Below are 15,095 nucleotides of genomic sequence, written 5' to 3' on the forward strand. Positions count from 1 at the left end.
TGAAATATACATGTTTTTGCAGTTGGACCAGGTGGTAGAATAAGCTTTTTTTCAATATCATTATGCAAATAAATCATATTTTTTATTGAACTAACCGTGTTAAGTATTTTTTTTTATAGTAAAATAACATGAATTTGATTTCACTTTCACAAATGTTCAGCAACTTAAATTATTGTTCCACTAGCAACACTTGCAGATAATCAACTTTTGTTGTATTTTGCTTGTTTTTAGAAGACATTTTCAACATTTGACTTCTTACATCTCACCCTTTTCTTTACCCTTCAGAACATATTTTTGGGTAGACAAACAGGCTTTTGACATCAACAGGAAGTCGTGTGTTATCAAAGGGAAACAGTGCACACACACACACACACACACACACACACACACACACACACACACACACACACACACACACACACACACACACACACACACACATACACACACACACACACACATAGCACACACGTTGCCAAGTTTGGAGTGTTTCCACACACACGGCTTTGAAAGAGAGTGATAATGTGACTAGCAAGAAAGGAAACTGGTGTCTTGTCAGACGTCAGCCTGTGTGGGAGAAAAAGGCAGATTTTTGGGTGGAAAGCGGTTTGGGGAGAGGTGAAGAGAAAGAAGGAGGGAGGGATTAGTTTGTCACATGTCCTTTATATCTCTCTCTCTCATGAGGGGTGTCAGGTATTTTCAGTTTGCCTCAATGGGGTGGAGAACCCGCTTTGCTCAACACCCGAAGTTGATGGTAAATGGCACGATAGGCCGTGCAGAACCACACAGTCGGGTTTGATGTAACTGTCGACACGCTCAGGACTGACAGTTTGGTTAAAGACTTGATGTGTTTCTTACTGGCGCCGCAGGTTGCCAGTGGAGCCTTGAGACTAGTGGAGATCAGGGACATGATGTGGATTTATGCCGTGGTTATCCTGTTGTTGCCTGAAGCGTGGTGCATGGATGAAGGTTTGAACATTACAACATAATTTTTTTGCCTTAAGAGTTGTTTTTTTTTAGGTGCACAGAGACAACCTTGTAAGGAGTTGTCTTAGATAATAAGCAACATTGTATATGTTATATAACTACAGATGAATATTTTTGCTACATTTACATTTACATTTAGGTCATTTAGCAGACGCTTTTGTCCAAAGCGACTTACAATAAGTACATTTGTCAAAAGAAGGAAACAAGGAAACCACAACGAATCATTGCCGATAAAGTAAGAGCTAAAAATAGAACAAGTGTTAGGTCCTCATCTGAGTAAAGTAGTACTTCAAGAGCAAAAGTGCTACGATCAGAGTGCTATAGGTAAGGTTTTTTTTTTTTTTTTTTTTTTGCTACTGTATGAAATGTGTCTTTTGTGCTACTTTTTAGGTTTCTATAAATGTGTGAATGTATTAATGTTAAGGTGCAATGTAACTTGTCATCCGGCATTAATACTTATAGTTCATAACTGTATAATCTGTGACATGTTAGTAATATTTGGATAAGTGGTTAACAGTAAGCAGTCAGCCGCTGAGGTTTCTGTTATATGGCCTGTGACTCATAGTGTAGACAGTGTAGACATTTCTGAGGAAGGCTGGAATTTTATTATGAAATTAAATGGGATTAAATATTTGCCCAGTTCTATTTTTTGTAATTCAGTAACGCTTGAAATACACATTTAGAATGTATTAGTCTTGCTTTGGTTAAATATATAGTTGAGATAGTTAGTGGGTTTGAGTTTAATTCAAATTTGAATTCAATTAAATAAAAAAAAATGATTTAAACATAGTATTTCTCATAACATATTTACAACTTGATATTTTATTGTTAGCAAAAGCTCAATACAGCAAATAGTTAAATTTCTGTCCCAACTAACTAACTAACTAACTAACTGACAAATTAAAGTCAATTACAAATAACAGATAAACCCCCTCGATTGCCGCTCTGCTGATTGAACACTTCAGAATGAATCACTAACTGCATGTTTTCTGACTGAAAAATACATCTGTTTTTTCTAACCTTTTCCTCACTTCCACCTCCATCTCTCTCAGGAACTAATCACACTTCTTTGAACTCCAGCATGGTTTACGGTAAACCAATTACTAATATTTTTGCAATGTGCGACGTTAGATAAGAGGACAGTGGAGTAACACTGGGAGTTGAAGATCCATCAGTTCTTTATTTATCATTATTTCAAGGATCAAGCACTTATTTTAGTTGACAAAATTGGAAAGAATAAAACATGAATCAAGGTTTTTCTGAGGAAGACTGGAATTTTATTATGAAATTAAATGGGATTAAATATTTGCCCACTTCTATTTTTTTTAATTCAGTAACTTTTGAAATACACATTTAGAATGTATTAGTCTTGCTTTGGTTAAATAGATAGTTGAGATAGTTAATGGGTTTGAGTTTAATTCAAATTTGAATTCAATTAAATTAAAAAAAATGATTGAAACATAGTATTTCTCATAACATATTTACAACTTGATATTTTATTCTTAGCAATAAAAAAATGTAATGTATGTAATGAAATGAAATGTATTTATATAGTTTTTATCCTGTTTGATGCCTCATGTCTGAAGTTATATCTGTATTACATGTTATTTATTGTTATTTTCTTTAATTTTGCAGTTCCATGTCCCATGTATACTTGATTCTGTTTTTTTCTTCTACATGTACATATGTTATTTTATAACAGAATAAACATAAACCATTTAATCAGCCCATTCATTGCAACACTCATTAAATAATGCAGCTATCCTTTCCTTTCCTTTTTTTTTAGATGTCAGCTATTCAGCTTTCAACCTGGGGAGTGAAGTTAACCTGACATGCAGCAATAAGACATGGAACGAGATGCTGTTTGTTATCTGGACAATAAAGTTGCAATACAAAGAGTGTAAGATAGCCTGTAAAAACGGTGTCACCACTGACTTCTGCAATGACGGCAAATCCCTCCGGAACACATCCAACGTTCTGTCATACCTACACATCCCAAACATCTCCGCTGACGACGAAGGGGTCTACAGGTGTGAGTCAGTTTTCAAAGAAGGGGCCCAAAATCACATCATCAACGTGGCTGTCATAGGTAGGAATATATGATTTCAAGAACCACAAAAATCAACTTCTTAAAGGGGCAGTTCTCCTAAACCACACACACACAAACATGAAGTGCTCCTGTTTTGTCTGCCCAGTTCCTCCCAGTACATCAGCATGGTTCGAGTATAAGGGCGACACAGTGGTGGCAGTTTGCAAAGCTGAAAGAGGAAAACCTGCTGCCAACATCAGCTGGAGTCAGACGGGGAAGTCATCGTCTGTGGAAACGAGCTCAGATGGATATTTCACAGTCCAAAGTCGCCTGGAGCTCCTGGAGGGAATGGACACAGAAAACTTGAGCTGTGTTATCAGGCACCCTTACTGGAAAGAGGAAAGGGTTCTTCCACTGAAACCGGAAGAAGGTCAGGCTTTCACAGATTTGATAGCATAAGAGAAATGTAAGCTGTGGGTTTAGTTCAAAAGCTTTACTCGACTTTTTTGTAAACATTGCCTAGATATTTGACATTCCAGGTAGTTATAGTATTTTTATTCATGTCCAGTGGATTAACAAACCTTTAATCTCACTGCAGGTTCCTTCGCCTGGCTGTGGGCCCTCATCGTGGTAATCATCGTGTTTTTGGCAGGACTTTTATTTTTCATACGAAAGAAACTAATAAAATTGAGGTAAAGATTGTCATCTGATGAAAAAAATGGCTTCCAAGTTTTTGTTTTTCTTTTGTTGAATCCCTGATGTTTGTGTATCCACCTTTCTGCCAGGCCATCCCCTGTTTTTCAGTTGTGCTTAGTGTTCATAGTGTGAAATAAAATGTATTAATTTAACTTTATACTGTACAAGCTTACTTTGTATAGTCTGATCTATTAATTAAATGTATTTGTCAAACTTAAAAATGGGTCACCACTTTCCTGGAAATAAATATTTATGTATGCACATGTGTGTGTGTGTGTGTGTGTGTGTGTGTGTGTGTGTGTGTGTGTGTGTGTGTGTGTGTGTGTGTGTGTGTGTGTGTGTGTGTGTGTGTGTAATGAGTAATACTGACTGAAATTACTGTTGCCTTATAGTTTAGCACATTCCTAGGGCTTGACGTGGTTCTTAGCTAACTTTCTCTGATGCGATAAACTGTTAGCAACACAACCAATATGTTACTGTAAAAACAAATACTTACGACTCGGTTCTCAGACGCATAGGCCTTGAGGTCGGACCTAGCATGGTCTACCTCCGACGACACCGTGTAAACTGGATCTGCAGCAAAACCAGTTACGCCAATGTCAACCCAACGAGTTAGCTAGCTAGCTACTAGAACGTTTAAAACGGTAGCTGGCGTTAAGTTTACTTACCATACAGGTAGTCATAAACCCGTTCCCGCCTCACAACTTTTTGGGAATAATTTTTCCTAGGATTTGTGCGAGTGATAGATACGCTCATTTTCTTATTTATTTATTTATTTTTTCTCCCCCAAGTGAATTTCTCTCCCGAGCGATACCAACGGACTGTTATAGTCAACGCCGTAACCATGGTTACGGTCCGGAGCGTCTGAAAAAAACAATGGGAGGGGTTCACTTCTTCTCTGAGCCGTCTTGGCAGACATGACACACTTTACAGAATGAGCATCTGCGTTAGAATATAATGTGGTACTTTGATAGTAAATAAATACATAACGGTGCGAGCCAATGTACCGAAGAATGCAACGGGACTAGTTAATAACAGCTCCCGAAGCATCACCATCACTGACGTTAATATTCGGCCACGGTGACGGAGAACAGATCTAGAAATCACGTTTTGTATAAACTTTACAACACGCCAGGTAAAACAGTCCACATCCGGCTTCTTCTTCTTCTTGCTAGTTAAACGTTTTGTTTTTACCAACTGCAACGGCGAAGCCTTCTTTGCTCCAGTTCTGACTCATCGTGACTCTTTGACCGCTGAGGCTCATGGTCGTCGTAGGAAAAGCCACTCACATCTCAAACGGATGCAAAAAAAGGGGAACACGATTTCTCAACGAGAAATTGCTAATTATTCGAACTAATGGTTGTGACATAAGCACATAACAGCATAATCGTGTCTAAGACTCCTGTGTTTGAATGTTACGGAGAAGAACACGTTGAAACGAGAACGTACAGGAAGATGTACTCCTATGGAGTAAGATTTGTGTCTTTATTACATGCGAGAAAATAAATGATCTGAGAGAAAAAAAAATGTTTGAGAGAAAAATTTACCACACTGATTTTGAGAGCGAGAAGAAATACGTTTTGAGAGAAAATGTGTTCACACTGATAGCAAAAAAATATATTTTGAGAGAGATTTTTTTTTTCTCAGAAATAATTTTAAAAATTTTAATTTTTTTATGTTCTATGAGAAAATACTTTCTCTCAAAACTTTTTTTAGTCTCAAATATTATTATCTTTTGCTATTGGTATGAAAACTTTTTCTCTCAAATATTTTATTTTCTCTCAGATAATTTATTTTCTCGCATGTAATAAAGACACAAATCTAACTCCATATACTTCCGGTATTGGATGTTACTCCCCCTTCGCAACTCGCCTCGCTTGAATGCAATTATAACCCGAGTGCAGTAAAATAACATGCCATTTGTTTCATGTTATATGTGTAAGTTATATGTAGTTAATACTGCTTTCAGAAAACCACAACATTTTAATAGACCTGTGCCCAAAATTCATTAAAACTACACAAACGTTCTGCAATATACATGTTTTTGCAGTTGGACCAGTTGGTAGAATATGCTTTTTTTCAATATCATGCTTTTTTCAATATCATTATGCAAATAAATTATATTTTTAACATAGTTAAGTAATGTTTTATAGTAAAATAACATGAATTTGATTTCACTTTCACAAATGTTCAGCAACTTAAATTATTGTTCCACTAGGAACACTTGCAGATAATCAACTTTTGTTGTATTTAGCTTGTTTTTAGAAGACATTTTCAACATTTGACTTCTTACATCTCATCCTTTTCTTTACCCTTCAGAACATATTTTGGGGTAGGCAAACAGGCTTTTGACATCAACAGGAAGTCGTGTGTTATCAAAGGGAAACAGTGCACACACACACACACACACACACACACACACACACACACACACACACACACACACACACACACACACACACACACACACACACACACACATCATGTGGCATAGACCGTATTTTCACCTCTTTAAAGTTAGCTGGAACAATTGTCCAAACCAACATTACTTAACAGCAGAGAGGTTTTGCAATTTTGTGGAAAAGCTATTTTTATGCATGTGCCAGCTCACAGTCAGCTGAACTTCTATTATTTTTGTTGAATAAACACTGTCTAATATTAGAGGTCAGAAAAAGGAGAAGAGCCTTGTGCTTGGTTAAAGCCTGGATTACTGCAAACACTTCCTCACATTAGTGTCAGTACACTTCAACTATTAACTGACATTATGTGGACATGCAAATAAGTATCTGCACTGAATTTTCGTTTTCACACTGTTTTTTTCTGTACATGGGCAGATGGAAAGTACACTCAAGATGGAAAAGTTGAGGTTTTTTTTCTTCAACAACCCCATCTTTCATAAGGGGCAGCTAATAGCTATGTCTCATTGTGAGATATCTTCATAAACCACAAACTCCGCATTGAGCTTGCAGATTATAACACACACGCACAATACTTACCAAATGCATTGTCGCCACCTAATCTCTGATCTGCAAACTGGGGATGAATCATGTAGGCAACTCTTGCACGGTGTAGCCCTTATAGAGCACGATGTTCTCAACCAGCAGATATGAGACCACAACCAAATAACACTTACTCAGCAAAACAGATTTCTGTGATACTTTGACCTGTTTGTTTTCTAAATCTGAGCCAAAAGTAATGCAGTCTTATACAACAGAGAATCCTTTCATAAAGGTTAATGTCTGTGTTTTGCTCAAAACTTTTAAAGAGACATTTTTATTCAACTGTATGGTACTTTTGGAGTCTGTATAGTCTGAGCTGCTACATATTATTGTGTGATAGTGAGATCAGTTTCTGATATTTTGTCCACACCATGTATATCAATGAGTATAAACTCAATACTACATACATATATACCTCCTGGTATAATTCAATACAGCATTTTCTCCAAAATGCCCAAGAATCAACTTATATCTGAGTTTAAATAAAACCTGAACATTGTAACATTAAAGAAGGTAGGGTTCAATGCAAGGCTGCCGTATTATTAGTTGTACATGCACTCATTAATGCAGTGAAAGACATTTTATAAATTATGATACAGCATTACAAATTCATGGTGTGACTGTGACGGATGTGTCTGCTGTATCACGTTGCCAAGTTTGGAGTGTTTCCACACACACGGCTTTGAAAGAGAGTGATAATGTGACTAGCAAGAAAGGAAACTGGTGTCTTGTCAGACGTCAGCCTGTGTGGGAGAAAAAGGCAGATGTTTGGGTGGAAAGCGGTTTGGGGAGAGGGGAAGAGAAAGAAGGAGGGAGGGATTAGTTTGTCACATGTCCTTTATATCTCTCTCTCATGAGGGGTGTCAGGTATTTTCAGTTTGCCTCAATGGGGTGGAGAACCCGCTTTGCTCAGCACCCGAAGTTGATGGTAAATGGCACGATAGGCCGTGCAGAACCACACAGTCGGGTTTGATGTAACTGTCGACACGCTCAGGACTGACAGTTTGGTTAAAGACTTGATGTGTTTCTTACTGGCGCCGCAGGTTGCCAGTGGAGCCTTGAGACTAGTGGAGATCAGGGACATGATGTGGATTTATGCCGTGGTTATCCTGTTGTTGCCTGAAGCGTGGTGCATGGATGAAGGTTTGAACATTACAACATACTTGACATTTTTTTTGCCTTAAGAGTTGTTGTTTTTTAGGTGCACAGAGACAACCTTGTAAGGAGTTGTCTTAGATAATAAGCAACATTGTATATGTTATATAACTACAGATGAATATTTTTGTTATTGTATGAAATGTGTCTTTTGTGCTACTTTCTAGGTTTCTATATGCAATGGAATAAATGTATTTATGTTAATGTACAATGTAACTTGTCATCCGGCATTAATACTTATAGTTCATAACTGTATAATCTGTGACATGTTAGTAATATTTGGATAAGTGGTTAACAGTAAGCAGTCAGCCGCTGAGGTTTCTGTTCTATGGCCTGTGACTCACAGTGTAGACAGTGGAAAAAACATGCTTGGAGGTGGTGTAACGCAGACAGGGGAGGAAAATCTTTCACAAGTAAAGGTTGCCCCGCATTTTCTGAATGAACAAGCAGCACACTTCTTCAGTGGAAATCAGTTTACATGATGCAGCTTTTCCCCCACCGTGTCATCTAAAGGTGGTCTGAAATCTGCGGTTTTGCCATCCCCTCTGATGTGTGGTGTTGTGTAAATAAATCTTAGACCTCCATAACGCAGTATAGGAACCCCTCATTTTCCGATGGGTTTCTTTGAAATGTGATGAGCTTCTATGCAAATGAGGGCGATTATGAAAATAACATTGGCCTGTTTTATATGTGAAGATTTCACTTCCTTCAGTTAAGATTTTTTTTTTAAATTTGTTTTACAAAAGCTCAAAACAGCAAATAGTTCAATTTCTGTCCCAACTAACTAACTGACTAACTGACTAACTGACAAATTAAAGTAAATTACAAATAACAGATAAACCACCTCGATTGCCGCTCTGCTGATTGAACACTTCAGAATGAATCACTAACTGCATGTTTTCTGACTGAAAAATGAATCTGTTTTTACTAACCTTTTCCTCACTTCCACCTCCATCTCTCTCAGGAACTAATCACACTTCTTTGAACTCCAGCATGGTTTACGGTAAACCAATTACTAATATTTTTGCAATGTGTGTCAAACGTTAGATCAGAGGACAGTGGAGTAACACTGGGAGTTGAAGATCCATCAGTTCTTTATTTATCATTATTTCAAGGATCAAGCACTTATTTTTCTGAGAAAATTGGAAAGAATAAAACATGAATCAAGGTTTTTCTGAGGAAGACTGGAATTTTATTATGAAATTAAATGGGATTAAATATTTGCCCACTTCTATTTTTTTTGTAATTCAGTAACGCTTGAAATACACATTTAGAATGTATTAGTCTTGCTTTGGTTCAATATATAGTTGAGATAGCTAGTGGGTTTGAGTTTAATTCAAATTTGAATTCAATTAAATTAAAAAAAATGATTGAAACATAGTATTTCTCATAACATTTACAACTTGATATTTTATTGTTAGCAATAAAAAATGTGAATCTATTTTTTATCTATTTTTTATCCTGTTTGAAGCCTCATGTCTGAAGTTATATCTGTATTACATGTTATTTATTGTTATTTTCTTTAATTTTGCAGTTCCATGTCCCATGTATACTTGATTCTGTTTTTTTCTTCTACATGTGCATATGTTATTTTATAACAGAATAAACATAAACCATTTAATCAGCCCATTCATTGCAACACTCATTAAATAATGCAGCTATCCTTTCCTTTCCTTTTTTTTTAGATGTCAGCTATTCAGCTTTCAACCTGGGGAGTGAAGTTAACCTGACATGCAGCAATAAGACATGGAACGAGATGCTGTTTGTTATCTGGACAATAAAGTTGCAATACAAAGAGTGTAAGATAGCCTGTAAAAACGGTGTTACCGATAACTTCTGTAATGACGGCAAATCCCTCCGGAACACATCCAACGTTCTGTCATACCTACACATCCCAAACATCTCCGCTGACGACGACGGGGTCTACACGTGTGAGTCAGTTTTCAATGGAGGGGCCAAAAATCACATCATCAACGTGGCTGTCATAGGTAGGAATATATGATTTCAAGAACCACAAAATCAACGTCTTAAAGGGGCAGTTCTCCTAAACCACACACACACAAACATGAAGTTCTCCTGTTTTGTCTGCCCAGTTCCTCCCAGTACATCAGCATGGTTCGAGTATAAGGGCGACACACTGGTGGCAGTTTGCAACGCTGAAAGAGGAAAACCTGCTGCCAACATCAGCTGGAGTCAGACGGGGAAGTCATCGTCTGTGGAAACGAGCTCAGATGGATATTTCACAGTCCAAAGTCGCCTGGAGCTCCTGGAGGGAATGGACACAGAAAACTTGAGCTGTGTTATCAGGCACCCTTACTGGAAAGAGGAAAGGGTTCTTCTACTGAAACCGGAAAAAGGTCAGGCTTTCGCAGATTTGATAGCATAAGAGAAATGTTAGCTGCGGGTTTAGTTCAAAAGCTTTACTCGACTTTTTTGTAAACATTGCCTAGATATTTTACATTCCAGGGGTAGTTATAGTATTTGTATTCATGTCCAGTGGATTAACAAACCTTTAATCTCACTGCAGGTTCCTTCACCTGGCTGTGGGCCCTCATCGTGGTAATCGTCGTGTTTTTGGCAGGACTTTTATTTTTCATACAAAAGAAACTAATAAAACCGAGGTAAAGATTGTCATCTGATGAAAAAAATGGCTTCCAAATTTTTTTGTTTTGTTGAATCCCTGATGTTTGTGTATCCACCTTTCTGCCAGGCCATCCCCGCCGTCCGAAGCCCCACCGCCCAAATCTCCACAGGTGAGCTACTCTTCATGTGTGTCTGCAGTACACGGTTCATGTGCTTCACTGCAACTTGTAAACCGTTGCTCATGACACCTCTCTGTTTGTTACAGACAGAGGATGTGGAGGAAGTGGAGCCCTATGCCAGCTATGTTCAACGTGAGAACTCTATCTATAACTCCTCGGCAGATCTGTTCGCATAGAATCCTGCACATGCATCACACTCACACACTTAAATGCACATGACTCCTTGTGAGAAACTGGAGGCTACGAAACTGACAAACAGTGAAATAGTAAAGAGAGTGAGATGAAAGGCTTCCGATGAGAGAGGGAAGCCTCTCGGTTCAGATTCCTCTCAAACCCAACTCTTGATTGACGGCCAGGGGATGTACCTGAGGTGGCAAACTGGCTCCCATGCTCAGCGCATGCAGCCCACTGCTCTGTGTGTGGGTGTCATGGAGAACATGAACATTAGAACGTGGAGAACCACCTTCAGCCAGCCTCAGTACGCCAAGACTAAAGAACTTTTGATGTGTAATTGATCGTTCTTCTTCTACTTCTCCTTCTTCTTTATTATAATTCTTATTATTATTATTATTATAAAATATATGTATAAACTGTATGAGAGATGCTCACCCTTTTTTTTGCCGAATAGAGAACACAGGTGTAATATTGTGTGAATGATTTTAAGTGTTCTTAAAGTAGAATTATGTAATTGTGCTTATTTAAACACACATCTGAACACGTTTCACAAAACAAAAAGGAACACTACAAATAGTACGTAAGAATGAGGATGTACTGTGTTTTTTCTGGTTTTCTGCTGTGGTTGATATTTAAAAAGATTAAGTGTTTTGTTGGATGATTATTAGCACCGGACTAAATTAATGGTGAGTTTTGGAGTGTGGTTCACTCTCTTGATCAGTGAAAAGCCATTTCTGAAGAAAACGGGCAGGAAATGGAAACCGGAGATCAGAAAACAGTCATCATCATCACCACTATGTATCACAGTCCTCGTTAAGATGTCTGAATAATTAATAATATGCTCGGCTGAAAGGTTCTGTGTTAAAACATTTGTCAGGTGCCCATGTGGACTGAAACATGTTTCCCATTCTGTAATATGATAAAAAGCCAGACTTTCTGAATTGGTTGAACAGAAAAGAATAAAACGGACAAATTCTGTCCATTCCTGATGAACACATGAACAACATCCCCTCTCTGGAATGTAGCAAAGAACCCAACTGAAGGTTAGATTATTACCACGACTTCTTAGAAATGATGTCAGTGATTCAACATAATAATGAACAAACATGTTTTTAATCAATCAACAAAAAGATAAATTAACCGAAATGCAACTTCACAAATAAACTACACTGTTGGTGTAGAAGCAGGCAAACATATCAAATCTCTTAAATATATATTTGTAGTACATTTGGGTGGTGTCCAGTTCTCAGGATTGGATAATTTGGCATTTCACACACAATTATTGTATTTTATTACACAAACAGTTGAGCTACATTTAAAGCTGTGCATGTACTTGCTGTTAGTAAAGGCTGGTTAAAAGGGGGAGTGACGCTTCAACAAAAACAGACTACAGATACAGATCAAACCTGTATCTGTGGTAGAAAGTAAACGAGTGACAGCAGATGTGCTCACGTTAGCCTTCCTCACATCCAACACACTTCTCTTCAGTTCTCACATTCTGTTTTTGAGATGTTCAAATTAGATAGAACCTCTCTAATGACAAAACATGTTCAAGCCCAAATACCAAAGTTATACAGACAGTATATTTATAGAAAGTATTTCACCATATCATAATGGAACGGGAAATTACACAATACATGCAACAACAGATGCCATTTAACTGTGACTTTGGAAAAGCTAGATAAAATGGTAAAATGCAGAAATGGACTTATTTGGAGTTGTTTCACAAACAACATGACTTCTATTACTCATTCCCTTTGTGCATTGCATTGTGGGATAAAAGAATCCATCCATAGCACATTAAAAATTGTTTTTAGATTGCATTCTTTCTGCTTTGAGTCGACATTATTTTGTTCACTTTTCCAGTGTGAATACATTATTATAAGCTACTGCTGAGAAACCGTTGCATGAATTTGGAACATGTATTTCATTTGACTTAACCTATACTTGCAGATATGATGGGATGTCACAGCTTTTCAGGAATCTATCTGTAGTAACAGTACACAAACGTTACACCGACTTCACCCATTGTGTCGACTATTTTTATCTGCAAACAAAAATATATGCAATCAAAATAATTTAAAAGATACCGTGATATTAAAGTTTGCAGATGCAGGTTTTTGTCCTTGAGGAAGGAACGCCACTACCTCAGTAGTGGAGTGAAACGTCTCGAGGCTCGCCTTCTTCTCATTTTGACGAAGTTTCTTCATTGAACATCAACCTCTGACACTTTCTCCTGTTCGTATCTACCAGTCTTGCAATAGCCCGAATGAACTTCTCCTTCTTTCTGATTACGACATGAGCACATAATCGTCTGTGCCTTCGTCCTCTTTAGACGAAGCCACAGACACGGAGTCAGGTTGAAGTTTTGCTGGGACAGAAACCGTTGCGTAGTCACAGTCATCGTCAACGGGAGCTCTGGTCCTAGTTGATCCTCTGGAAGTGGTGTGGTTAATAGAGGCGTACGTTACATCCTCGGTAGGCTGTGTTGAGATCAAACAGAGTGAGATGGAATTCCTGAACATAATCAACGTTACACATCATTAATTGTTTTCCACACAGTGAGTTTTTTTTTAAGAGCGGGTCGTGGTTATGACTTCCTGCAGAGGAAATAAACAACCTCACAGTTTTTCTTTTACAACGGAGGCCTCAGTAATGTTCACCCAGTATGCAAATGAGAGAGCACCTCAGACTGGGCTTTTATAAATGAACACGACTGTGTTGCATGAAGAGATAGAGGAGATAATGCTCAACAAAAGTAGAATAGAGATGTGTCTACCTCTGTTATTCTGCTCTTTCCATCTGATGAGGAATCCCCTGAAAGAGAAAATGGAAATATATCAAATGTAGCAAAAAGTGTAACCAGTACTTGATATGCTATATATTATATTATTAAAAACAGTAAAAAAATGTAAATTAACTTTTACCTTTCCTTTTCTTCTTTATCCTGACAGTAGAACACATTATTAATACCACAAGACAAAACCACCCAGAACATTAAGTGTGACATAAATAATATGACTGAAAATGTTAATTTCACTTTTTTTTAACCCCACAACACCGTTTCCTTGACAGTTCAACAGATGAAAACATGTGCTGCGACAGGAAACACTTTACATATGCAACCGAAATCTATAACCGCGCTGTCTGTCTGCTAATAAGAGCATGGAAGTTTCTAGGTCAACACCTCACATCAAGTTACCACTATACACGCTGTAAGGCAATAGATTGTACTGACAAGTCTTGATGTCTGTTGTCATCAACACTATTTCCTCACTGAAACAAATGCAGAAGCTGCAACATCTTAAACAAACGCTTCCAGCTCTTTGGTATCATTTGTTAAAAACGGTCTTCTCTTCACTTCACACTTTTTTTAAGCTTTCATTACACACAGCCCTTTCAGGAAAGCGTTAGAAGGTGTTATCACCTCCTTCAGAACAGCTCTGTGGGTACCCTGCGTAGGGACGGTTACCTACCTTGAAGTGCAGTTTCCCATGATGTGCCCACAGAATCACACCGTATGTGTCAGCAGGTGGCAGGTATCAGTGCCTGGTCACCGCTGCAACCTGAGGATTGACTCTGTAGTACACACTGATGTCACTGGCATCTCCCTGCTGATGTGTGTGTGTGAGTGCAAACAGGCCGGAGAGAGAGAGAGAGAGAGAGAGAGAGAGAGAGAGAGAGAGAGAGAGAGAGGACGAACAACAGGCTTTTGTGTGTCATTTTGATTTCCTGCACACCATTTTTTTCTAACACACACACACCCACGCAAACACACACACACACACACACACACCCACGCAAACACACACACACACACACACACACACACACACACACACACACACACACACACACACACACACACACACACACATACACACACATACACACACACACACACACACACACACACTGTCCAGCAATTTTTTTAACAAAATAAATTGTTGCAATTACACCGTTTGCCGTTGATTCCTGTGGAACAGAAATAGAAAAAGACTTTGATTCTAAAAATAGATCAACTCTTCAGCATCTCAAAGGAAGTAAAAACGAAACCATCTGCATTGCTAGATATCACAGGGAAGAGTAGGTGTTAACGCTCCAATACGTAATTTTTGGTCTCTTTTGCATATTTGTGCAAATTTTTCGAGATTAGGAATATGAGGAAGCCACTGAACCTTCTTTCACCCGCAAGTTTGCTTTAAAACTGCATCTTTGTGAAGAGTAATAGACCTTTATGGATGTCATGATCATTGAAAAATATTTCTGTCATTTGCTAAATGTATTAAAAAG

General features: G+C 38.0%; 2 protein-coding genes across 7 annotated transcripts; one reads left to right on the forward strand and one right to left on the reverse strand.

The window, feature by feature from the left end:
• Nucleotides 1-633: 633 nt before the first annotated feature.
• On the forward strand, nt 634-12,625 carry LOC311022476 (cell surface glycoprotein CD200 receptor 1-B). 6 transcript variants are annotated; one of them, XM_084023745.1, is made up of 8 exons: nt 639-754; nt 870-969; nt 2,040-2,078; nt 2,774-3,076; nt 3,183-3,446; nt 10,394-10,487; nt 10,577-10,619; nt 10,715-12,625. In XM_084023745.1, the coding sequence occupies exons 1-8, from the start codon at nt 656-658 to the stop codon at nt 10,802-10,804; spliced, it is 1,032 nt and encodes a 343-aa protein (XP_083879871.1). In that variant the 5' UTR covers nt 639-655; the 3' UTR covers nt 10,805-12,625. The 6 variants fall into 6 exon arrangements, with proteins under 6 accessions (XP_083879873.1, XP_083879871.1, XP_083879876.1 ...); XM_084023746.1 differs by lacking the exons at nt 639-754; nt 870-969; nt 2,040-2,078; nt 2,774-3,076; nt 3,183-3,446 and adding exons at nt 7,487-7,639; nt 7,755-7,854; nt 8,831-8,869; nt 9,552-9,854; nt 9,960-10,223; XM_084023747.1 differs by lacking the exon at nt 2,040-2,078 and having other exon boundaries at nt 634-754.
• On the reverse strand, nt 11,897-14,617 carry LOC311022477 (uncharacterized protein). The gene is made up of 4 exons (XM_084023751.1): nt 14,279-14,617; nt 13,730-13,749; nt 13,582-13,619; nt 11,897-13,285 (listed from the first exon to the last, which is right to left on the reverse strand). The coding sequence occupies exons 1-4, from the start codon at nt 14,296-14,298 to the stop codon at nt 13,094-13,096; spliced, it is 270 nt and encodes an 89-aa protein (XP_083879877.1). The 5' UTR covers nt 14,299-14,617; the 3' UTR covers nt 11,897-13,093.
• Between the last annotated feature and the right edge of the window lie 478 nt (nt 14,618-15,095).

Source organism: Eutrigla gurnardus (assembly GCF_963514095.1).
Source record: "Eutrigla gurnardus genome assembly, chromosome: 12".
In the NCBI taxonomy this organism is placed as follows: domain Eukaryota; kingdom Metazoa; phylum Chordata; class Actinopteri; order Perciformes; family Triglidae; genus Eutrigla; species Eutrigla gurnardus.